This window comes from Anthonomus grandis, chromosome 9, assembly GCF_022605725.1.
Source record: "Anthonomus grandis grandis chromosome 9, icAntGran1.3, whole genome shotgun sequence".
NCBI classification, from domain to species: domain Eukaryota; kingdom Metazoa; phylum Arthropoda; class Insecta; order Coleoptera; family Curculionidae; genus Anthonomus; species Anthonomus grandis.
The window spans coordinates 22,183,973-22,211,889 of NC_065554.1; the positions used below are offsets into that span (position 1 = coordinate 22,183,973).

At 29.8% G+C, this 27,917-nt stretch overlaps 1 protein-coding gene across 1 annotated transcript in view; it reads left to right on the forward strand.

Annotated features, from left to right (window-relative positions):
* Positions 1–27,917, forward strand: part of LOC126740248 (MOXD1 homolog 2) — a 137,758-nt gene that overhangs the window by 19,154 nt on the left and 90,687 nt on the right. The window contains exon 2 of the mRNA XM_050446186.1: positions 25,581–25,897. Within this exon, the coding sequence (XP_050302143.1) occupies positions 25,640–25,897 (258 nt within the window). The 5' untranslated portion in view covers positions 25,581–25,639. The remainder of the gene's footprint in view (positions 1–25,580; positions 25,898–27,917) is intronic.

A 27,917-nucleotide genomic window follows, 5' to 3' on the forward strand; every position in this document is an offset into this window, starting at 1 on the left:
CAGGCATCCGTTACAGAAACAATAATTTCATGAAGTTGAACCTTGGATTTATTGTTTTCTATAACTCATTTTCCAAGCCGGGGATTGTTTCGACTGTTGTTTTTGACAGGGAAATTATTAATGAAAATACGATCATTATTTCTCAAGTATGCCTCACTGATAAATTCCTGGTTCTCGGTAAGCTGTGTATATATTTTAAAAGGGCTTCATTGAATTTATGGGTTTTTAAAACGACGATTTAACTTTTTAGAGGGTGAAGCGTTTAAGCGGATTGATTTATTTTGACTGCCAAATTAAGTCTTGTTTTGTATTTGATTACTTTATGCTAAATTTTCTTCTCCCTCTTTTAGCGCCATTAAAACCGTCAAAAGTTTTCCCGTTTCCTACTAAATCTTAACAGATTAGCCCATTATAAGGAGATAGGAACCGCATTGCCAAATTCCCCGTTCGACACTTAAACTCAATATTTTTTTACGACTTTCTCATAGGGACAGTTTTCGAAAAGCGATTTCTAAACCATTTGCCCTTTATTTTACTATTATGTCCGCATAAAAGCGAGAGGGGCGACGGCAACGTAAAACTTTTTACTTCGGCGAGTAATAAAAAGACAGAATAAAAAATAAATTTTCGACATTTCCGAGGAAATAGGATACAGATTTATCTTTCGGAAGGGACGATAATTCACCTGAAGTGCGGCTTAGGTTTGTGTTTTATGTAGTTTTTTTTTTTTTGATTATTGAATGCAATATTTTTTGAGTCGTTGAGTTTTATGAGCTAAAAAGGAGTAAAGAACATAGAAATAAATAAAACTCTATGTTCCTGAAACAAATTTTGTTTTTTTGAACGACAAAAACGTGTCAGTCAGAATTCGACTCATTAAAACATAAGTTCAAGTTTCAGCTACACTCGGTTGACAACCGTTATGATTAATATGTTTTCTTGTGTCTGCGGGCGTGTCGCAACTAGAGATATGTGCTTCCAAAATAACTTAAGTGGCTTTAATAGCCCCTCGTGTCATAATTTCTTTATAGATGTTTTTTTTTGCGAGACGCCGACGTCTCGTTGGCGTGTGGTTTATGACAGTATCTCGATTAATTTATTAAGTTTGTCATAAATGATATTTAGGCAGTCCAGGAGAACATCCATTGGCCTATTATTGAAGCCCGATTATGTAAATATTTATTTATTACTAAAGCAATAAAGGAATGTTGGTTTTATTGTAAGAACTCGGGTGTCTCCAAATTACTCTAGTAACCTCTAAGTAAAGCACATTTTTATATTATTCCAGAGACCTGGGTGCCAGAGACCTGGGTGCTTGTGAGTTGCACTAAGCATCTTCAAATTATACACAGGTTTCTATGCTTAACTTAAATGGTGGAAATCCAAACGGCTATAAGTAAATAATTTTTCGTTTAATTTTTAGAACTTGGTGTCTCCAAATTCCTTTCAAATGCTCCTAAGTAAAGTATTTTATCTAAAGATATTAGAGTTATAAGAATATAAAATATTGATGTAAATACAAAAAGTGCAAAATCATTGAATTCTGCAGTTAGAGTGATGAACAGAGAAATAGGGATAACAGACCTGTTTTTCTTTAAAAAAATATGGAACAATTAAAAGAAAAACATTTTGAATAATACTTGCAGTCTTTATAAGGTTTTTTGTTGCATAACTTAAGTGGACATGGTGCACAATATGCCAATAAGTAAAATATTTTCAGAAGCAACAAATTATTTATTTTTTTTATTAACATTATCTACAGAAAAATTAACAACAATTGTGAAGAATAGTTATCTGAATCCCAATTTGGTTTAAAAAATGCGAAAACAGAGAGACTCTCTTTGGAGTTCAAATTCTAATCCAGAGATGCATAGACGTCCACTGTGATGTATATGCATGTCTAATTGATTACGAAAAAGCATTTGATTGCGTTTAACATTATAAAAAATTTATTTACTTTAAATTATACTCAAGTCTCAAATGTCTCTAAGTTGAGATTTTTTTTTTTTAATTCGAAGAAATAGTTGGGTTTTTCCAAATTACTTCCTAAAGCTTCTAAGGAAAGCAAATTTTTATTTTGTTCCTGGATATTGGATTTTTCCAAATCGCTTTGAGACCGTAAATTACATCCAAATGACTCTAAAGCATTTTTTGTCTTATTCCAGAAACTCGGTTGTCTCCAAAATACTTTCAAAGTTTTATAAATAAAGTGAATTTTAATTTTATTTCGGGCATTTAGAAATTTGAAAATTGCTCTAAAGATCTATAAATTATTCGCCTACAATATATTTTGTCGTAAATATAAAGAAAAATCATCAAGTTGACCCGGCAACGATATATCTTTTTGTAAAAACTGCAAATACTGGTTGCGATTAGGCTTTGCGGGTAACCCAAAAAGTCCAATGTCAGATATTTTGGTCGTAGCAGTGAATTTTCATGTCCACCACGTAGCCTAGATCTTAATTCTTTTGAATTTTTTTTTTAGGGCCATATTAAGTCAATAAGAAATCCACACATGATAGCAATTATTGCAAAAAAATCATGATTAATAAAAAACGAAATTTATTCCAAGTGAGGCATATCATGGATTAAGAAAAAGCCTGGAAGTGAATGGTGGAAACCCAAGTGTCTTCAAGTAAAGAATTTTTTGTCTCATTTTTAGAACTTGTGTGGCTCCAAATTCCTTTCAAAAGCCCCTAAGTAAAGTTTTTTATCTTTTTTTAGTAAGAATTTAAAGTAATGAGGTCGATACAAAATGTGCAAGAGCACTGAAATCTACAGTCAGAGAGATGAGTAGAGAAATAGAAATGTGTTTCATAAAACAATTAGAAAAAACTAAAACATTTTGAATAATACTCGCAGTTCTCGTAAGGTTTGATGCATAGCTTAAATGTATATGGTGCACAATATGCTATTTTCCTATTATTTTTGTTAATATCATCTATAGAAAAATTAAGAGCAATTGCGAAGAACAGATATCCTAATCCAAATTTGGTTTTATAAATACAGTCGAAACCAGAGAAGCACTCTTTGGAGTTCAAGTCCTAATTCAGGGATGAAAAGACGTCAACTGTAATTTTTACGCATCTCTAATTGATTACGAAAAAACATTTGATCGTGTTCAACATCATAAAAGTTTAATTTACTTTAAATTATACTCAAGTCTTAAATACCTCAAAGCTGAACATATTTTTTCAATTCGTGAAAGTTGGGTTTCTCCAACTTACTTCCTAAAATTTTTAAGAAAAGCAAATTTTTATTTTGTTCCTGGTTATTGAGTTTTTGCAAATTGCTTTGAGACCGTAAATTACACCCAAATGACTCTAAAGCATTTTTTGTTTTATTCCAGAAACTTGGTTGTCTCCAAATTACTTTAAAACTTTTTTAAATAAAGTAAATTTTAATTTCCTTCCAGACATTAAAAGATTTGAAATATGCTCTAAAGGTCTATAAATTATTCGTCTACAACATGTTTTGTTGTAAATATAAAGAAATATCATCAAATTGGTCCAACAAATCATACCATAAAAATTGCAAACATTGGCTACTATTAGGCTTTGCAAGTAACCCGAACAGTCCAGTGCCAGATGATTTGGTCGAGGTAGTTAATTTCTATGGCCTCCGCGTACCCTGGATCTTAATCCGTTGGATTTTTTCTTTTGATAGCACGATAGCAAATATTGCAATAAAATCATGTTTCCTAATTAATAATATGATAAGGAATAAACAAGGAACTTTATTCCCAGTAAGGCACATTATGGGGAAAATGCCTGGAAGAGAATGGTGGAAACTCAAATGCCTCTAAGTAAAGAATTTTTATTTTATTTTTAGAACTTGGGTGTGTCCAATTTTTTTCCAAAAGCCCCTAAGTTAATTATTTTATATAAGGATATTAGCATTTTTTAATATTAAAATATAAAATTATGATGTTGATATAAAAGCGCGGAATTCTGCAGTTAGAGAGATGAGCAAAGAAATAATGATAACAAACGTATTTAACATAAACGTAACGCTTTTACATAAAACAATAAGAAAAATAAAGATAAACACTTTGAATAATACTTGAAAGTTATTTTATAAGGTATTTTGTTGCATAACTTAAATGGATATGGTGCACAATATTGTTAATAACTAAATTTTTTCAGAAATAACCAATTTTTTTTTCTTATTATCATCTACAGAAAAATTGACACTCTTTGAAGTTCAAGTCCTAATCCAGAGATGCAGAGACGTCAACTGTGATGCATATGCATGTCTAATTGATTGCGAAAAAGCATTTGATTGCGTTCAACATCATAAAACGATCAATATAGAAATCAGAATGATTACAAATCCCTACTGGACTAATTAATTACAAATCCCTATCAGACAGCATGATTGAGACTTGATGGAGATTGAACGGAATAGGTAAAAATATAAAGTAGGGTCGACGGAACTTGAATTGAACGTGTTCAATAATATTGCTACCTTACAACCATTTTAAATGAACAATGAGAAAGTGAACAAGAAATAAAATGTCATATAAGAAAACCAAGGACAATATTTTACAAACTGGTTGTCATCTTCAAAAGTCTCAACATATCTTATGAAAAGAAACTAAGACTCTTAAGAAGTTATGCCTTTCTGTATTTTATTCCATAACGTAGAATCCTGGATACTCATAAAAGCTACTACTAAAATTTTGTGAGTATTTAAGATGTGGTTATGTAGGAGAATGCTACAAAGAATGAAAAAGGATTCAAAAAACATATACACCATTTAAAAAAAACTACAAAACCTAACGCGTGCTAGAAATAAGACCAATACTCTCTACTTTAAACAATAATACAAGGAAAGGAATTGGGTAAAAGAGAGCCCGAAAAAAGGAGAACTTCATGGTTGCAGAACCTACAAACCTAGTTTGGAAAAGGCTCAGTAGAACTGTTTCGAGCTATTACAAAAAAAGTTACAATTTTTGAATTTTGTTTTTTTTTTAACTATTTTATCTAAAGATATTAGAATTATAAGAATATAAAACATTGATGTAAATACAAAAAGTGCAAAAGTACTAAGCTATAGAGATGAACAGAGATATAGAGATAACAGACCTGTTTTTATTTAAAAAAATATGAATTAATTAGAAGTAAAATATTTTGAACAATATATACAGTCTTCATAAGGTTTTTTGTTGCATAACTTAAATGGAAATGGTGCACAATATGCCAATAAGTAAAATATTTTCAGAAATAACCAATTGTTTTTTTTTTTAATTAATATCATCTACAGAAAAATTAACAACAATTGCGAAGAACAAATATCTGAATCCCAATTTGGTTTTAAAAAATACAGTCAGAACCAGAGAGGCTCTCTTTGGAGTTTAAATCCTAATCCAGAGATGCAGAGACGTCAACGAATTTTGTTTTTTTTTTTCAACTTCCGGGTAGATCTCTTTAATTTTAGATCTTGAAAATAAATTCTAATTTTATTTAAAGCATTTGAAGCTAAAATAAATTTAAAAATTAATTCAAATGCCTAAAACTAATAAAATTAAGAAGAAAAATTATAACAAAATTGACAAATGATTGAATACTTCTAATTTTTTCGAAATTTAAATTAATTTTGTATTGTAGTCCTGCTTTAATGATATTGAAGTCTGTGTAGAGTTTTCCCAAGTACTTTTTAATTTTTTTCCTATTTTACTAATTCTCATGATAAACCCACTTTTATTTTTTAACATACCTTTTTCTTGTTAGCTAATTCTTTTAGTTTTAGTTATAGATTTCCCTTGTTCTTATTTTTCTTGTTTTCTTATATAAAATGATGAGTGAATGACGTGATGAGTGATTGGCGTATTGTAGGCGAATAATTTATAGACCTTTGGAGCATATTTAAAATTTCTTAATGCCTGGACTGAAATTAAAATTTTCTTTATTTAGAAAATTTTAAAGGTAATTTGGAGACAACCGAGTTTCTGGAATAAGACAAAAATGCCTTAGAGGAAAAAGTAAAGTCCTAACTAACAACGTATAACATTTCCACCATAAGGCTAAAACTAACGTATAGAAGTCTATTTATAGATATTCATTTTTAAACAATGACACAAAAAAAATTAAGAAAACACAATAATTTTCAAAAATAATAATATCCGTCACATAAAACGAAAATATAAAACAAATATACCCAAAGTAAATTTTATTGTTAAGAGACTATTAAGTAATAATTAAGAAAAGTCGAATTTAATTCAAACTTGCTTCAAAAATGTTTCATCTAACGAACAACCCGAGAAAGCAAAACTCGCGGAAATCGCCCCAAAATTTTGTTGTTTTAACGGAAACTCTTGTAATTTCTGTCAGAGTGTTAATAGAAGCTTTTGTCAAGGGTTCGGTGGCTTTCCTTAATTATTAACTCGCCCGCCTCCGGTTTGTTTTTCTTTTAAGGAGCTTAAAATTGGAAGCTTCTTCCATTATAAAACACCTAAAAACTAAGAAATTCAAACCGCGTCACGCTTTAAGCGCACTACAAGACCAACAGAAATAACGTGAATAAAAAATGAGGCGTGACGTAATTTCGTAACTAAAACACTTAAACATTAAAACTTGCAAAACATCTCGCGCTAAGATAAACTAAAAGTTGTTGCTCGCTATCTTTCCATCTCGTGCCTTGTAAGAGACAGCTTGATGCAGTTAGATTTTCGTGAAAGAGCAGTTAACCCATATTTCTTAAAAGTTCATATGTAGGAGCTGATGTATCTCGGGTCATTAGGTTGAAAAGGTTGGGCCTGAGTAGGAAGAACTGTGATTAAATCTGTCATAATATACATTAAAACCAAAAAATATTTCTTTTGCTTTTCATAGTAATAAGAGTGGGGATAATATATAGGGGATAATGAATCTCGTCGCAAAAGAACCTGAAATTGTCTCAACAACTTTCCTTCTTTTACTCTCAAGCAGTTAATCACGCATAAACAAATCGTGTTTGTCATCTAAGATGCTTATCCTTGAAAAACCGTTAGAATTTTCCAAAGAATTACCACTCGAAGATTTAATTAAAAGCCATTTAACGTATCGGGCGTCGCAACGGACGCCTCCTCGTTAAAAGGATCTGGTTTCAATTAAGAAAAGAAAAAAAGTGTCAGGTGTCGCCCGATATTAAAAACTTAATGTATTTGATAATTTGATAATTGGCTGAGATATGGACTCGCATATCAGTTTACACATCATTCTAAAATGTCTATATTAATATTTTTTTTTAATTAGTAAACCTGTTTGTAATATAAATTAGGCATTTAACTTGGCAGGTTTTAACATACTCGCCCTGCTTTAAACTCATCACAACTAACAACATAAAAAAAAATCTCGCTCTTTTCAAACGATAACCTCCGTGAAATGAGAAGTTTTGAACCAGCATTGTGCGTCGAGATTTCATCAATAATACCCAGGGAATCGGACAATGGTTTACGCTATAGAACCCTGAGGGTTCACGTATATGTTAGCTGCATTCTTTTATCAATATATTTCTTATACTTGCGAGTATTCTGGGAAGCAAAAGAGGCCTTTGTAGATTATATAATAAATATTATGACAGGCTTAATCAAGGTTTTTTTTATGCAGGTCAAATCTTTTTAACTTAATGACCCCAAATACCCATAAAGCCCTCTTCAAGCAATAACTATTTGTGGTTTCTTATCATTTATGGCTTTATTATTGATAATATTATTTTCCTTATTGTATTGTTTCTTGTTCCTTTATTTTATTTACACCTTTATTTTTTAACATTTTTGTATTCAGCTGAATATCTTTGAAAGTTCCTTTTTAAAAAGAACTTTTTACAGGCCGTGGTCGTTAATTAATATTATTTATCTATTTATTCTTAGTTAAATATTGTGTTCTCCTGAGCCTAGATATTTGTCTTCTGATATCTTTCACAAACAAGTTTATTTAGACATAGACAATTTACCAGCATTCATCTGGCAATTGGAACTTCATTACCTGATTATCATTTTTTTAATTTTTTCTTTGCTATTTGTTATCTGATTAGATTTACTTTCCTTGGTGCATTAGTTCTAGTTTCTTCACTGTGTCATTTTATGCTCATTATTCATGGTCTATGACCATTTCCTTGTTCACTTATCCCAGTTCTTCCACAGTTAACCATCGCCATTTCTTCAACTGCCTGGAAAAAAAAATAATGACATTCATTGGAAAACGGAATTAAAGCATTCTAGCCTTTTTTTTTGACTCAACTGTCTAAAAAAATGAAGTAATGACATTAATTTAAAAAAAAATAAAAGTTTTATTGCCTGTTTTTTTTATTCAACTAACTGAATAATTAGATTAATGGCATTTATTGGAAACAAGCAAATTTATAATTCGATTTGTATTTGGGACTTAACACTTGGTAAAAATTAAAATATTCATAGCCTATTTTTTTTTAACTCAACTGCCTGAAAAAATATATAAATAAATTATTTACACTCGTTGGAAATAATGATTAAAAAAATCATAGCCTATAATTTTTTGAAACAGCTGCCTGCAAAAATAATTTTGTAATATTCATTGCAAAAAAAATTAACAGATTCATAACCCATTTTTTTTTGTTTCAACTGTCTGAAAAATTAAATTATTGACACTCATTGGAAACAAGTAAATAAGTGATTTGATTTTATTTATGGTGCAACTGCCTGGAAGGAAAACTACGAATCAACTGTTTTAAAAATAAATTAATGAATTTGTGATTCCATGGCGTGGAAATTTTTTGACTGGTTTGCCTGAAAAAATTAATTAATAAAATTAATAAAATGGCGAATTCATTTCACAGCCTGTAAAACTACATTTTAAGATTCAATTTAAACTCTATTAACTGTGAAAATAAATTACTGACTTATCATTTCATTGCCTTAGTATTTGCATTACCGTTTCATTCATTATGTCATTGCATATTTATTCTTAATAATCTGCAGCCATTTCTTTGATTACATACAATAAATCTTTTTTGTAGTTGATCATTGCCATATTCTAAAACGTGATATTTGTGTTATTGGTTCTTGCTGATTAACTTTTTGCCTTCTGATACCCAAGCAAGTTTACTTATGGCAAATTTACTAACGTCTTTTTGGCAATTTGGACATTTTTTTATTATTGCCTCCTTAATATTTATTTATGTGATTGGATTTCCTTTCCTTAGTATCTACATTTTAGTTTCTTAATTGTATCATTGTATTCATTTTTCGTGATCTGCAACTATTTCTTTATTTACATACACCAGTTCTTATCGGGTTGATTACTGGCATTTTTTGGGACAAAAAAAATATTTAGTAATGGCTTCTTGCTGACTGCCGTTTTGCCTTCTGATGCTCAATCGAGGTTACTTTTCAGCATTTGTCTGGCGCATTTAAATATTAATTATTTGATTAGCATTCTTTGTTCACGTTTGTTGTCTATTCTGATTTTCCTGTCTTGTTGTCTACATTACATTTTCTTAACTGAGTGGGAAATCTTAATTTCTGAATACTGGAATATAGAAAGAAAAATATGGAAATAAAGAAAACATGGAAAATATTTTTTATAATCTAAATCCTTTAACTCCCGAAACACAATTAGCTGAAGACATTTTTATGAATACAAGTAAAGTATTAGAAAAAGTAAGTTTTCAAGTTGATCAGCCTTTTTAAAGTCCTCTTAAATACTTTAAATTTTTAGTCTCATTTTTCATGGCAAATCAGAGATTCCTTAATCTAGAAAGACGCCTATCAAAAAAAATATAATTAAAAATTGATGATTTCCAAGTTTATTAACAAGAAGAGGATATTGTTAGATATGTTCCAATATCTCTTCCATATTACAAAGCAGTTTTACCACTAAACAAAATTCCTTTCCTAAAGATAACGACCAGTTTTAAACTTGTCCCGAAAATGCTAACATCGTTATCTTCGAAACACCTGTCCAAAATAAAATAAATAATTTTGGTTAAGTTCCAAAAGTTTCATTTATAGGACTATAATCTCCTTCATTTTCTTGCTCCTTTTCCAAATACTGATAATACATATATACAGGATGTTTAAAATAAACTTAATAAGTTTAGATAATATTGTAATATTATTCATTTATAAAAAAGAAGATTGACAACAGTTCCTCATACAAAATGAATTTCCTTTGAAGTGATTAAAGAATTAGATCGACTTTCCAAATAAGGAGCTACTTTAAAGCAAATGCGATAATAATAACCCTACTTACTAATTACATTACAATTCCTAGAAAATGTAATTTTATTACTACTTTATATTAATTGGAGGTTACTCCCATTCATTGCGGCCATTAATAATACAGTATGTAATGACTATTTTCAACTCGATTGTTAACAAACGATGGTTTTACCTAAAATCTCTCGTGCAAATTAATTAGGGAGAGGCTGAAAGGGCTCCCAGTTAAGACCAACCAAAATTTGACCTAATTAAATTTTAAACTATTCCAGTTCGTTCCTAATTTTATGTACTTAAAGCCAAAGCCATCCGACCGAATTCTATGTTTCTGGGGGAACAATTTGGCAAAATTGGCCCATAAACTCCAGTGGTCTATTCTGTTTGTATTTGACTTTGGAAGCGGAGTTTTATTGAGGGAGCTCTTAGATATCAGCTGGTCTGGAGGGTCTTAACGAGGATTTCACTAAAGGAAGTAATTGCTTATATAGAAATGTGTTAACGTTTTCGAAACCAGTTTTCATAGAGCGATATCTTGTAAATACAGACACCTGACAGTGGCATTCAGAATCAGCCGAGCAAACTTATTATTATTAAAATCGAGGCGGACAGACAACGTCTGCCTGAATTCAACCATCATTACATACAAAGACAAGTCGCGGTGACTGGCAAATTTGCAGTCGCAATAATTCTTCGTTTTATGCGGAGAGACAGCACAGGGTTCAGATAATGTTATAATAACGTAATATTCCCGACTGCTTTAGTAAATTCAACCCATTTATCCTGCATAATTAATATTGCTAAGCTACTAAGTTTATGTAAACCGTTTAAAGGCCTTAAGAAAAGGGTAAGCATCTCCCTTTAGGGTAAAATCCCTACAGGGGTTTGTTTGATTTGCGGTGTTGGTGCAAAGTGGCTGTCACGAGAGCTAAATTTGCCCAAATGTTAACTATTAACTGGTCTTGTTTTGTTGAAAATTATCCAGAAAGGGTTTTGTGGGGTTCAAATAACTGCGATTGGATATTTGGATATATACTCATACTAAAATTAATCGTTTTGAAAAAGTAATAGGGTAAATAAGGACTTGTTGGTCTCTAAAATTATATTTTTTGGATTGTTCTACCAGTACCAGTTAAATATTGTTTCTCATTTATGTTTAACCTTTTTCTAAGCTATGGCTTATTATTTTGTAGAGAATTTCTTCATTTAAAAACAAAGTTTTATGTATTAAGAAACATTTTATAAGCTTTCGAAAAAAAATGTAAAATATAATAACAAAAAAGTTTTTATTCTATCGATCTATTATTTGTGTCCATAAAAATCCTAAATATTCGACCATTTGGTTTTATAACAATATTAGAGTAAAAATAACTGGCATAACTTAAATGGATACGATTGTTTTTTTTAGTTTGGGGCTGATTCTTTATCCGAAAATACTTTGTTTTAAAAACTGAATAAATAAGAAGCTTCTGAATATTTAAATCTTAAATAAAACTAGTTTCGATGCAAAACTAAATCATTTCCAGTTTTCTTAATTTTAATTCAAATAATATAAAATGATCAAATTATATTTTGTATGAAAAAATTAATTGTATATTTTACTATATTTCAATTTTTTGTAAGAACCCTGCTACAGGATAGTTTACTGTATCTCTCATCCACTTAAAAAAAAAAAATTTATAAGTTAGCAGTTCAGTAGTATTATGATACTTACATCGACAAATTTCACTAAATAGCTATCTTCTTATTCTCTTAGCTGAATTCTATGTATGTCATATATGCCAAGAATATGATTTATAATAATCTCTAGTGGGGTGAAAGTACAATCTCCATACGAGGATGGTAAGTAGTATTGGTAAGCACGTAATTACAAATTCACAAATTCACTTGGTTTTGTGAAAATATATAAAAAAACGAAATAAATCCTTTCTTATTCTACGATTAACTAGGTTGTACAGCAATTTAAATCTATCAATTTAAACAAATCACGCGATCTTCCAAAGGTAGCAAATTAAGTTGACTCTCTATTTCTCTATAGTTAATCCACTATGGTTAAATTAGGTTTATAGGAATGAACTCGCAAGAATTTATGCTGAAGCTTTCTGTCAATGTAATATGTATTGCATAATGTAAAAACCAAATTACTGACGCATACTCAAACCTAGACCTAATTAAGGAATAATATTTAATAAAAATTAATATAAATAAAAATATAATTTCTTTGTTTTATTTTATTTATTATTATTAATTTTTAACTGCGCAATTTGTTTTAACATTGTTAACGAACTTTATTTTTTTTTTGCAAAATATTGATCCTTTTTCTCCTTATTGCTAATTTTTTTCTTAACTTTAAAAAAAATCTATGTAATGATAAATATTCGATGGGTTTCTGAAAAGAATAAAAAAATTACTTTTAGGTTACCAAAGACAAATAATAAATGAAAAAAAAACTTTGTCCTATCAATCCATTGCTTTTGTTCATAAAAATCCCTAATATTAGACCAATTGATTTTTTTTAACATAATATTAAAGTAAACATATTCTGGCATAACTTATATGGATACGATTGTTATGTTTTTTCTATTTAAAGCTTAATCCTTATTAGAAAATATTTTGTAATTAGGACAGAAAAAAAAATTAGGTTGTTAGGTACTTAGATTTTAAATAAAACCAGTCTCGATTCATAACTAAATAATCCTAAGTTCTCTTTATTAAAATTAAAATAATTACCAAGTAATTCATTGTATATTTTAATTTTTCTGTGAAAACCCTGCTGCAGGATAGTCTACTGTACATACAGACCATTACAATGTTTCCTTTAAAATATGTATACTCCAGCATTCATTTAAATATAATTTCGACTATTAGTCAGGCAAAAATAAAACTAGAACGAGATTCAAAGGGAGAAACAAAATTGGTTTATGAAATCTGCGTGCCTAAGGCGATTGAACATAAATTGAATCCTTCTCTCAAAGGGACGATATAATTTAGTTTTCTACATTGCATTTCCATTACAGAAATGAAAAGAGACGTTAACATGAATAAGATAACCCTATTTACTACGGTAATTAAATATTTTCTTTTCTTTAGCAATGCTGCTATTTTATATAAGAACTATTTATTTGGGTTTGTTCCTAAACAATGTGGCATTATGCAATAATTCCCAATTGTAGATCGTCCTAAAAACATAAAAGAAGTACGCCGAAATGCCAAGGAAACAAACTTAAATTCATTGATTCACAAGTGAACGTACTCGATTGTGTAATGCGAGAAACAATAGGGTTATGCTAATCAGGATTGGGCATTAGTAATATTATTGAAAGACAGAGAACGAAAATATCGGAACCAAGTGAGAACGAAAGAGGCTGATTTCCTCTCAATTTCCTAGATTCGCTGACCCATATAGCAATCTCCTACTGAGTTTACATAGGATATTGACTTAATAAATATCTCAAGGCTTGATTTATAGGAAGATATCTGCTAGATAACGATTATCTCAGGCCGGTTTGATGTGTCGGCCCCCGGATTCATTAGTAAGTCGGCGGATGTGCTGCTTACTTAATATACTCTCGATTGCTTATCTGGGTTTAACCTCAAATAGTGATGCTTGGATTAGGCAGATCAGTAACACAATTTAGAGAATATAACTTAATTAGCGGTTTATAGAAATGGATATTAATAGTTATTGAAAATGTAGATAAGATATTGTGGCTTTTAAAGTAGGGTAACTGTACCCTTTTAATCGCTTAGCAGAACAAACGATATTCGTAGCAGTATTAAAGCTAAAAAGAACTGAGCATCAGATCCGTTTAAGTTATGCTTCCCTTGTTTCATTTTTAATTGCTTGATAGAACGTTGTTTAATAATTATCGCCTTATTTCTCTAATGAGTTTAGTCTTAAAGATTCTTGAAAAAACTGTTTTTGAGAAAAAAAAATTGTTTGTGTGTTTATGTGCTTGCGGATTGTCAGCCTAGTTTTACTAAGGGTAAAAGCACTGGCTCTATGGTAATACCATTTTTCAAACAAATTATTATTTAGCAAAATCCTAATAAAAAATGCATTGACCTTTTTAGGGACTTAAAATAGGCCTTAGAGCTTGGTTGGTATTTGATTGGAGTTTTACCTTAGTAATATATCTCAGATTTGATTGTCAAGAATCAACCCTTGTAAAAATTTAAAAAAAAGCGCAGGGCTTTGCGCTAGGCCCTTTACAATAATTAATTTTTGTAAATATATCATTAAAGTGATATTAAGATTGCGTGCTCTATTTTGTGCAGTAGAATGTGGCATTTATAGGGTTTGTAATGCGGTTGCTTAATTTAATTTTATGTGACTAAAAAAAATTACAATAAATTCATTGTAATCTTAAATTATTTAAATAAAATATAAAGAATCAAAATAGATTATAAGCATAAGGACACAAAAAAAAAGATTTTAGTATAATAGCTAAAATTATAAATAATATAAGAAATCTACATATCTATAAATGTGTAGATATTCCTTGGTAGATGTGTTAAACTAAGTAGGTTAATGTGTAATTTTGACACATATTTTATGATCTATTCATTTTTTATCTTAATGTTTCTAGTTAATTTTCTCCTTTTATACGCCACAACTCTCTTAAGGTTTTTTTTTATTTCACCAATACCTTTCCAGAACCAATTCTTACTTTTGCTTTAATAGTTTTTGGATTTTTAAGACTTGATTGCTTATCAGGATTTAATCTCAAGTTTTGGTGCTTGGATTAAGTAGGTCAGTAACATAATTGAAAGAATATCACTTAGTTAGCAATTTTATTAATAGTTGAAAATGTTGACAAAATGTAATGGTTTTATAAGTAGGGTCTTAGAGCAATAAAATAAAAAGACCTGAGCATCGAACTTATTTCAGTTATGCCATGATTGGCTTACTTTTAATCGCTTGTATTTTTGTATAGATGTGTGAATGTTATATAAATATGTAAATATTTACTGGTCTTAGAGTAAATGTTAAAATTTAAACTTAATTCACTAGACTGAGGCTTAAAACTAAATCAATCTACAGATTCATGCATTTAATAAAGATTAATTACAAAGAACCAGTTGTTCTTTTTGCACTAAGTTTTCAGTTTTTAGTTAATATGACTGAATCCATTAATTACACATTAATGTATTTTCTGATGTAAAACTTAAATTTGGTAGGGTCATGTGTAATTTGGTTTACATTCTATGAAATATAATTCATTTCCTATCTTAATACAATTTTTTTAATTATTTTTATTATTCTTTTTTATCTCTCTATGCCATAATTCTGCTATTTTGAGTAGTGCCAACTCTTACTTTATTATCACTTTTGCACAAACAGCTTTTGAGTTTTTAAGACTCGATTGTTTATCTGGGTTTATTCTTAAATATTGGCGCAATTTAATAATTCAATAGAACAGACATAGCAGATTCATAGCAGTGTAGAACCAATCATAATAACAGAATTAGGCATCGTAGCCATTTAAGTTATGCCATATCTATTTACTTTTAATTGCTATAATTGTATTTTTCTCAAGGTGGGTAATACAGTTTGTTAGTTTATTTTTAATTATGTATTTATTTTTGTTAACTAGTTAACATTAATAATTGATTAATTGCGTGTAAGAAAAAGTAATACAAAGTACAACGTCTAAAATAAGGATTTTAAACAAATTAAATAACTAAATACTATACCCTGCGTAACTTCTTCATGCTAGTTTTTCAGTTGTCTCTATAATGCATGGTTACAAGCATAGCGACTCCAAAAATAGAATATATGAAACTAGAAATAATCGTAGTAAAGTGTGTTTTTAATTACGAAAAATATTTTCCACGACTCCAGACACTTAGGGACATTAGCATAATGCGTTGACACAAAACATTCATTAATCATTCGCTAGACACGTCAAAAAAGACAAGTGTTAAAAGCATTTGTATGTTCACGCCATATAGAAATCAGTAAGTTGCGTTTTAAATTTACGATTTGAGATGTTTGCTAGGAAAAAACCGTTTATACCCTTAAAAAACTTTATTTGTTCTTAGACGCCCTATAAAATTAGACCCTTAAGTTTACGGTGTTCCTTGCATTGTTCTTTGTTTTCTTGTGGCGTCAGTGAGATTATAAAAAAATTTAACACCTTTAATAGGATGGGTTTGGAAAACGTTTTTTTTTTTTCAACTCCCCAAACATGACCTAAATTACGAACACCGTTGTGGTATAGCTGGAACTAAGCCACATTGCACCGGACAGTGGCTCGTAAATTTACTAAGCCAAGATGCACAGCCCTTTGTGTCCAGCCAGCGGGTTTTTTATTTTATTTTTTGTGTCCGAAACAAAAAATATCCGAGCGGAACGAATAGTCGCCGTGAACGAAATAGGGTTAATGTTACAAGGGATTTATCCGGGTTTTATGTCAATATTTTTCTCGTCGGTCTTTGAACTGTAACCTCTGACGGCCAATATATCGAATCTCGAAGAATCGTTCACCTCCGTGATTTAAAACAACGGGTAATATTGTCGTAATCGAGGCAGCTAACGAGCTGGTCACGAATCTCGTTGCTCTGTTACTCGTATACTTCAAAATTCATTACGGGTCTTGTCAGAAAACAATGAACGCTTTGTGGTTAGGCTCTTGTCTAATCTGTCATACTCGTTTTTCTTTAGATTTTGGGCACTTTACATGGTTTCTTGGAACTAATATTTCCATAAAACTTGGACGTGAAACAAGGAAACTATATAGTGATTGGCCTTTTAAGGAACTTGACTAAAAATTGATTTTCTACTGAATGATTAATGACTAGAAGAGAAATTATTGTGCTTTTTTTAGATTGAGTTCAAGCAATTTAATCAGCTGCCTGGCAGTTGTTGTTTCTTTTACTTTTAAAGATTAATGAGCATTTTTTTAGATTATATTACAAATTATTCATTCACTTAAATACTCATAGTTTGTTTCGATATATAACTGCCTTAAAAAGCTAAAAAAGATATATTGATTGAAAGTTTGACTATTTTGGATGATCTTAACCTGCAAAATAAGAAATGGGAATAATGTTCATTTAAGTTATGCAAGCTTAATTATTAAAATGAGGATAATAGTAAATTAATCATATTATGAAAATGCTTGAAAATTTTAAAATGATATTAATTATTAATGATATTAGGTAGTAATAGGTAAATAAAACGTAGCATAGCAAAAAAACTTAATAGCTTTTGTCAGACTAAGTTTCATGCTTTCATTTTAAAATGAGAGAAAATATCATCATATGCATTTAAGTTAAGCATTATTAAATATAAATATGAAATTAAGCTTGTTATTTGTAAGGAGTCAAATAGCATCTTTGGAACGACCTCAATAGCCTAAAAAAATTTAAAATTACATCAATTATCTAAAAAAACTGGAATACTATCTGCTGCCTAAGTGCCTGATAAAAAAAACTATTTTTATTAAACTGCAATAATTAATTACGTGGAAATATTAGAAAATTCTTTCAAATGTTCGTTAAAAAAATAATTACTAAACTGCCTGGAAAATATTAAGAATGGCACCAATAGCCTGAAAGAAATAAAAAAAATATTTCAACTGCCTGATATTAATTGTCTGAGAGTAGTGAAGATTTTTTTTTAATGTTTGTTTAAACAATTATGAAGAGTTTTAAAAAAAATCAATCTTACTCACTTTATTGTAGGAGCTTTCACAAACCTGTACGATGGAACATCGTTAAGATAATTTAGGAAGTTAAATAAAAAGTGACTAACTTACAAATAAGAAAACAAAGAAATATCCATCGTCTCCACTTAAATTATGCATGTTTTGGTCAGTAGAATAATGCTTGTCATATTGCTTTAAATAAGAAAAAGTTAAAAAAATTCCAGAAAATTCCTATCTACAGGCATGATAAACTCATCGCAGACTCAACTACCAAAACAAAAAATCTTAATAAAATTACGCTTGACTTGTAGAGAATTGAATAAAAAACATATTGGTGTAATAAAAATATAAGTTTCATATGATTTAATAAAATGATAAAAAAAGCGTTAGTAGAAAAGTAATATTTAGTGGAGATATTTATGTTCCTGAATATAATTTTTCTATTAACGCTTGATAACGCATAGAGGTTAAAAAATTAAATAGTTTTTCTGTTTTTACATATTATTAAATCCTTTGTTATTATTATCCTTTTCAGACTTTCCAATCCTTTTGAGACTACAGGCTTCAGGTAAATTTTAATGATATATAACTTTAGATCTTGTATAATGGAAAACAGAATAGCTCTTCTTCATTCCTTATTTCTATATTCATTTGTTAAATAAAAAATCCCATTACAGAGCAAACAAACAATACAATAAACTTAATAAAAAAAGTATAATATATATATTAACTGTCCATGTAATACTACCATATCATTACTACCTAAAAATAACATATATAATGTATTAAACTTAAGCTATATTAGAAAAGAAAAGAAATTTTTGGAGATTGCAGCCATTTGTCTAAGAAAGAGATATATATTACATTAAAAAAATATGTTGTTATAATTCATCATAATGTATTAAATAGGAGATTTTTAAACAATATTAGTAAGAATTATCTGGCAATAAAAAGTTTCCTGTAATCCGTGATTGCTATAGAGTGTTTGAAATTTTATCACTAATAAAATGTATGGAGAATCAACATTATAAACAGTTTATAAAATACATTTAGAGAGATGAGGATTCTTCTAAATTTTATTGATTGAATACTAAGTTGTGATAGTAAAACACAAACATTTTAGAAATCTCTTTTGAACATTTTACTGTACATCAGCATAAATCTGATCGGTAGAATACCAAAATTAAACAACAATACTAAGTTTCAAATAAATTAAAGAATACTGCAGTACCTTTAGGGTAACGGTACCAGTATTAAATAGGTTAAAGTTGCCTATTATTAACCCTAAAGCTCTAGCAGCAAACGACACGACGGACTGAATATGCGACATAAAATTTAGTTAGCAATTGAAGGTAAGGCCTAAGTCAGTTATAACTTCAGTACGACTAAATAATTGAAAACCAATTTAAAAGTTATAATTTATTATTCCACGTTTTTGAGTATATGTCATGACTTTACATCTGGAGAGTTTAGTTCTAGTTTATTGAATCGTGAAATCGTAGAGCTTTAAGCTAAGTTTAAATATACAAATTAGCAACGTATCCATTTATATCATACTTTTAGGGCAATTTTAATAAAAATTAAGCAACATATCCATTTAAGTTATGCCATTAAAGTATCATCCCATTAAATAAATAGTGTCAAAAACCGTTCGCACCAAAGTCAGTTTATTTTCACCGCGAGATAAAAATCCATGAAAAACCCCACCAGACGAAGTGAACAAAAGATTAAGATAATAAATGGACCGATCCGGGCTTTTATAAATGACAGGCGAGCCCAACCAAAAAAAAAAACGTAGCAATGTTCGCATTTTCAATTTCGTTTCTGTTTTTCTCCCTTATTTTCTTTGTTATTATTTTCACGTCAAGCATCAGATATTAACCACCTTATATTATATTATATTAACGTATATTATTCGATACCGAAGCTCTCGAGTCTCCGAAATTAACCCGGCTATTATTTCAAGATGGCTGCAATTAATAGCCGAACTCAATATTCGCTTTGTCATTGCTTCATTGACAGATATCTATTAGCTGTACCACTTAAGGTATAATAACATATATACTCATACCACTCTATATATACCTCCATGTATGGAGCGGGAATTATATGTAATTTACATAAGCACAAGGTGGGTTTCGATGCTTTTAACTTTATGATTTAAGGGTATAATTACAAAGGATGTATCGGCATTATAAGTTTCAAATAAGTGTTTATTTTTATGATTAATATGGTGTGTAATAAAAGATTTGTAGTAAATATTCTTAAATAGTGCAAAGTTTTAGTCATGTTTTGCACTATTTTGATCAATTTTTTTGAGCGATTTTTAAGTGATTAATATATTTTGACGTGAGACAGCCCTTAGAAGCAAAGCAATTAAAAGTTTGACGAAAGGTCATGAAACCCTCGAGCATTTATCTTTAATAGTTAGTGAGATACCCTGCTATACCACTAAATTAGGACATGAATAAATGTTATTTAAAACGAATGGATGTGCAGACAAGAGTTTGAACGCATCGCTGCTCCGAATAAGAAACCATACAAAAACCTGCAAGCGTATCTTTTACATGTACTCGATAAGAATTATCCGTATAATTCTGTTATGTCTTGCATTTAACTGCATGAAACCATACAAAAATAGGATAATTTTAGCTGAGCAAAAAAATACATATATTCCAATCCATCACGGTCCCAGCGGAGTTTTTCATTAAACCTATACAAGCAAGACATTTTCTCTGCCTGTCTGTTTGGCTTTTCAACGGCTTTTCAATAAATCTATGTCGATATTTTCGCTGCAATTTATAACAGATATTTCGACGGCTTCAAAAGACTATCGCGCTTTTCTTTTTGGCTTTCCCTTTACGCCATTTGGTGTTTGTTTCCTTTAAAATTATATCTTGTCTAAACACGTTTAAATTCTTATTAGGGACGTAGCAAGTGTGTCCTAAAATTTACTAAAGGGTCGCAAACACCAACTGTTTTGTCAATATTTAATCCTGTTCTAATGTATCGCGTGATAAGGGTCCCCCCAGACAGCATCTCAGTCCTTTGTCGTCAACAGTTTTACTAGAGCCATAACGCTTGAAAATTATTCATTAGTTTATATTGAGCTTGGCTTGTTTCGACCATTATTAATGATGTGAGTCTTGCGGAATTTTAGTCAACTGTTTATGTTTACGTACTGCTGATATATTATTTAGAGATTCTATTGGGATTTTGAATGGACTTATTTTATATAGCCCAAGCAATTTACGATAGTTAAATAAACGTTTATTTTTGGTTAATATACAATTAATATTCCATAAAAATAAAACGATTAAGTATGTTATATTGCATACTATCTAAAAACGTTTAAAAAATGCGTTCAATGGAATAAGATTCTTTTGTTAATTTACAGATCTGTTTCGACATACAAAAAAAAAAATATTTTTATCAACGGTGTCTATAAGGGATTTATCGTAAATATTATTTAATGAAAGAAAAGTACACACTGTATTTTTTTAAATATATTAAATTTCTTAAATGCTTGTTAAGTTTTGAGCAAATTTGTATTCTTAAGATTTTTTCATTTGTATATCTTATTTGGTATAATTATTGTTTCATACACGTTATTGCATTTCCTATTTTTTTCTAGATTTCTGAGTGAGAAAAGTGTAGATATAAAAACTATAGATTTATTTATCGCCTATAATTTTTTTAAAAACCATTTTTTTTCAGGCAACTATTTTATGCAAAAAAATATTTTTTCGTTAATAACCCAACCCTTAACCACCCACCCACCCCACACAACTTACCAGTAAGAAATGGTTTTCAAAAATCATTGTCTTCCAAAATAATGCGCATGAATACTAGCTGGTTTCATCATTAATATTTACCCTATTAACACAGTTTGTTTATTTAAATTTATTATAATTATATATATGTATATTAATAAATATTTAATACAAGAACATGCTATTATCTTGGATATGATGAAAGAAAATCAGTGATTTCTCAAAAGAAGTTTTGTACTGGCAAAATGTTTGGGGTGGGTGGGGGGGTAAGGGTTGTGTTGATGAAAAACAATATTTTTGCAGAAAATATATGTTCAATATTTAATTTATTAACAAAAAAAATGATAAGTAATTAAACGCACTAATTTAAAATAGAAATTTAGAAAAAAGGATTTTGAAACCGGTTTTCCTATTTTAGTGTTCTGAATATTTTTTTGACAAAATAAAAAAATAATAAAATATGTGCATTTAAATATATGTCAATTTCTCTAATATTTATTTGTTTTTGTAAAATTGTTGAGTTAAGAATCAAAAATAGTTAGTTGTTTAAATAAAAAGTCTTAAATTAAAAAAAATTAAATTATAATTGTCGAAAAAAATTATTCATAAGTCACATAAATGGAAATTGAAACCTTTTAATAGATAACAACAGTCAGATAAATAAAAATGAAAATTATAAAAACAAATAAATAAAAAAATTAAGGATACACCTTTATAAATTTAGGCCAAGGTCTGTATTATTCATTTAATTTTTCTCAGGAAAAAAAAATAGAGTTTTTTTTTATATTGTTAATGATATTTGGAAAACTTTAATTTTTTGTTCGAATAAATAGTATTCCTCTTTAAGGACAAAGAAATTAAGGGAAAAGTAGTCTACAACATTATCTGTAAAATAATGTTTATTAAGTGATATAATTTCGTTCCTACATGATATAAAGTATAAGATTTTATAACATTATTTCCCATCTATCTCACTTTAAAAGCCTTATATTTCCAACCAAAGCTCCCTTAACTATTATTTACATCCCTTACCGGCACAGCTCGATACCAAACGGCTTGTAAACAATTGTTTACTTATAGTTTCGGTATCGTATTTCCTAAACAAACAAATACGTACAATAGCCAGTTGTTGACCAACAATTTAAGAAACATCTGTTGGGACCGTCTCAGTACGATAAAGCAAATACTGTTCGTGAAAACCACAAAACTGCAATACGGAATGAGAGATCGTATACGTTATAGCAATGAGGCAGAAAATTATGATATTAAGAGTTATTATGGTGCAGGGGTTTGACCTTTTGTAAAAATCCAATTTGTGTGGCAACCTTGGCGGTTCGCTGCTTGGTTAAATCGATGTTTGTTTGAAGAGAATTAAGGTCGATACGTGGTTTCATTTTATGTTCAGTAGTAGGATCAATTTTTAAGTTTTTCACCATCCTTTACATTAAATTTCTTTGCAAAGGCCTATAACAGTTTACTTAAATAATACAAAACAATTCATAACGAAACTCATTAACTGTAAAATTTCAAGATATCGTCATTAAAAAAACAAGTCTCGTGATCTTCCGAAGATTGATTACTCACTAAACGCAATACCTTCGGGAGGTATTATATTACGAGGTGTCCGTAACATCCTGTCTCTCTTGTTGCAACGCATGTTGAACCCTTTGTTATTAAGTTTGTTGTTGCAACTCATTATTCGTGTGTTGAATTTTTAATGAAATAGGAGTAAATGATAGCGGCCGCCGATTCACTTACACGTCGAATTCAGGTCAGAGCGAACATTAATGAACTCTTTTACCGGCAACGAGGTGAGAGATGGGGAAATCGAAACCGCAACAAAGATGATCTTGGAGAGATCGAGCCGATCAAGCATACTAGACCGCCTCGCATGGTTTACCACGAAACGGAAAGTCATCTTAAAGAAATCGAATTGCTTAGTCTCGGGCGATATTTTTATAGCGTACCACCCATTTGAACGATAACTTTTTTTTAGAATTGTGTAATTTAATCGATTGGGATTTAGACGTGAATGATCTTAAAAAGGTAGAAGAGTGATGTGGACCTTAGAGAACCTAAAAATGACAGATGTATACTATAATGCAGATAGGGTAATATTGATATCATAAGTGTAATGTTCTTGTCATTGGTTTAATTTAAATATCTTTTACTTAAAGAATATTTCAGTATGGTTGAATTGGGTTAGGTGTAAAAGGAATAAAACATGCTCATATTCTGGAGCAAGCCAAATCAGAAGATCTTTGTTCTATCAGTCATGGGAATCCTACAAGACAAGCGCTGTACATTTGTCAACATTGACATCTTGGGTTGCCTTCACATTGGAACATTTAAGCAATTTTTACACTAAAAGATATAAGGTCCGCTCCACAATAATAATAAATATCACAATTTCCTTTTTTTGAAAATTCAAGCCTTAAACAGTTACATTGCTTAAAACTACGGTCTGGCTACCTAGCTGGTAATCTGTCCATTAATGTTCGTATCTTGCAGAAAACTTCTTCCTGTGTGGCTGTCTTATAAGGCATAACTTAATTGGATATGGTTCACTTTTTTATATTTGATCAACAAACCTCACTTTTTTCTAAACCCATTTTTTTTTTAAACCATAAATAATAGGACGCTGTAGTGTATATTAGGACAAATATTAATTCTTGTATTTTTCATCATAATTTTGATATTTTAAGTATAATTATAAATGTAACTATTAAGTTTTACCAACCTAAATTGCTTGTTTTAAAAAGTTGTGTCTTGAAGGTGAATTTTTACAGAAAGTTGTATGTACCTGGTATTTTAATAATAAATCCTAATCATTGCATTGCTATCTTTCCTATGGATGCTATCACAACGATAATTACTATGTTGTGACATGTATTTGTTAAAAACAGAAAATTATGTTAATATTTTTTTTACATTTTATTTTGCTTTTGCTAGACTTATGTTTAACCTGTGTCAATTAACGCCATTGGATGAATCTACATTTATAAATCTCAGAATTTTTTAACGTCTCTCTTTAAAACACAAAATCCTAGAATACAAAAAAGAGGGATCAATACACCTACATAAAACCGTAATCCCTAAATTAAAATATCTTTAAAATCGACATGCAATTAAAGGAAATAAGAAGACTGCTTACACGACATTGGTAATTAAGCGTCGAATCGCGTGTCTACCTCGTAGAAATCCAACGCGGAACGGTAATGTATTTGCATTTTAGGCACTTCGAAAACTGCTGAAGTGTTATCATTCGACGTAATGCGGTAAGAGGGCAAACCGAAACGAGTTTAACCTCAAATTACTATTAAAACCGGATCGTGCGCTCTTCGTTTCTTATTATTTATAAATTACACAAGCGTACACGCCTCGCTGGATAGGACATAAAAAAGAAATCAATCAAAACCCAATTAATTACCCGAAGAGAGATTTTTAATTGAAAAACGATGACCACGAGTATTAAACTCCTCTCCCTGCGCCAGTTTTAAATCCCCATTATCGTCTTACAAAAGAACGGTAGCGAAGACGGACAGAAAATAAAACAGTTTTATTTTGAGGACATCAACTGTGAAATGAATCTTTTAGCCGATGGCATTGTTAAGGGATTTTTAATAATTATGGGATTAACAATGGAATCAACTGCCCGATTTGTTACAGTTTAACAGGTAATATAGGTGGTACAAAAGGAGAATGAATCTGGGGATGATACGACTTGGTATAGGTTTCGAAACAGGTGAACCGGTTACTTTTTCTTGTAAATTATTACGTGACTTGCATTGTGTTGCCATTTGAAATCAAATAAGTCATAAATAGTACTAAAAGGTTCAATCAGTTACAGTTATTTTGGAGCTACTTATTTATGGGAAACCAACAACTGAATAATTCGATGATGATCAGATGTATTAACTAGAATTAATTGAAGATGTTAAAGAATCTATTTTTCTTTAATGGCTATTTTTCTTTTTTCAGATAATGCACAAATTATAACCTCTTCTACTAGTAGACTAACATCACCAACAAAAACCATCATGGAAATCTCCCAAAGATTTTTGATAGTGTTCCTATACCTTTTAAGGTTAGTGTACAGTGCGCGATGGGCTCATTCCACGTACTTGAGCCCGGACTATCGGCTCCTGTGGTCCCTGGGACCGGGACCTCAGGACATCACTTTCGAATTACAAGTTAGAACTATGGGATATGTTGGATTCGGCTTTTCCAAGGATGGTAGGATGGCCGGAAGCGATATGGTTATCGGTTGGGTCGATCATGGACAAGTGTATTTTCAGGTAAGACATTTTTAAAGCAATATATGTGATGATTTATTGCATAACTTATTTGAATATAATGCACCTTTTCCTATTACTTGATCAAGAAACCTCGCTTATAACCTATTATAAAAAAATTAATTGAATGCATATTGAGACAAATAATAATTTTTGGGTTGTCGATTTAGGTTTAGATTTTATAGGTAGGATAAACTGTGTTCTAATAACATAAATGTTTAATCGCAACTATTAGGTTTTAATTTAAAAATAACAAATAATTTTATTTATAATTACTTATAAACAATCAATAACTAGAAACTAGTTTTCCTTTAAATGATCTAAAATTATCAAATATTTACTAATCTTAGCAGAGATTTTATATTTTTTAGCCGAAATTAGGTTAATTACTTTAGTCTAACAGGCTCAAATAAAACAGCTTCTATAATAAAATAATTTTTCAGCAGTGATTTTAGGACTCTTTAGTGAAAAATGTTCAACTACACTACTCGAAACATATATCGCCATTTTTTTATTTTAAATTAAGTTCTGTTCACATGTAAAACACGCTTTTATTTTAATTTCCAAATAAATTAAATGCGTTAAAAAATATACATTTTATTAAAAAAAATATTGGCACATTATTTTAGTATTTTATTACAAGACAAAGTTTCTAATAAAATAAACTAATATTGAGTATTGCCGCCTCTTGCTCTAATAACTACCCTGCAATGCCTTTGCATGCCTATAATTAGATTCTGGACATACTGTTCAAAAATACCCTTCTATTCCAGGCTTTCGGGTAGATTTAACCTGCTTCTAATAGTCTTTCCGAGTGCATCTCACATGTGTTCTATGAGACTAAGGTTTGGCGATATAGCTGGTTAATCCATTACATCAATATCTGTATCTGCAGAAACTTCTTTGCTATACAAGCTCTGTGTATTTGGGCAATATAAAGCATCAGTATGAAATTGGTACAAACAAATGAGGCAATAGAAATAATATACTCTTAAAAAAATTTTGTAATATATCTTTTAGCATTTTACATTAAAAGATACGGAGGTCAGTATGAGCATCTAAGTTTATTCCTCCCTAAACCATAACACCTCCTCCACCAAAAGCATCTGAGTAACGAATGTTCGAATCTGCTTTCATGTCTCTTAATTATCGATCATTTGTTGAGAGAGTAAATCTTAACTCGTCAGGATTCAGTTGATGTATTCTCTGGCAAATGCTTATGTTGCCTGGTGAGACGTGGATCGGTTGTTTCTTTTTTTGTCTTAAATTATTTTGTCACAGTTTGTTGCATGTTTATGGAATGTTACAATGTATAACCTAAATGGATATGATTCACCTTTTCTTAATAATTGGTCAAGGAACCCCACTTCTATCGAAAACCAAGTTTTTAAAGGAAAAAAGGTAGGTAGGTATGAAGATGGGCTTAAACAATGAACGTTAGGTCGTAATTATCAACTTTTATGAATATAAATTGTTTGATTGAAAACCTTGTGTCATCAAGGTCAATTTTTATAAAAAGACGGATGTACATTGTATACGGCATAACTTAATTCGACAAAACGCGAATTCATGTTTCAATCAATTTCAAAGTATTGGGTTAATAATATGCATTTTAAAGTAACTTTTATTAAAATAAAACGGACCTGCATGGGATTATGACTGATTTACTTTGGTATGATTAGCATAATTTTTTCCATGGTTTTGTACAGGAAGAAAAAGTGCATAATATTTTATAATCTGTTTTTAATTTTTGACCTAAAATTGATCATTATTTTGTAATCTAAAAATTAACAAAATATTTATCTTAGATTATCTGTTTTATGAATCAGAATCCGTTAAAGCATCTCTGCTGTAATAAAATATTTATTATAGCAGCAATTAAAAAAAAAACAAATTTTTGCTACTTTCACAAAGTTTACTAATATGCTTAAAAGTCATAAAATAATTAATTTTAGTAAAAACCAATAGAAAACTACTAAAAAAGAATATTATTTTGTTAATCAGCTTCTAAATAATAAATTAT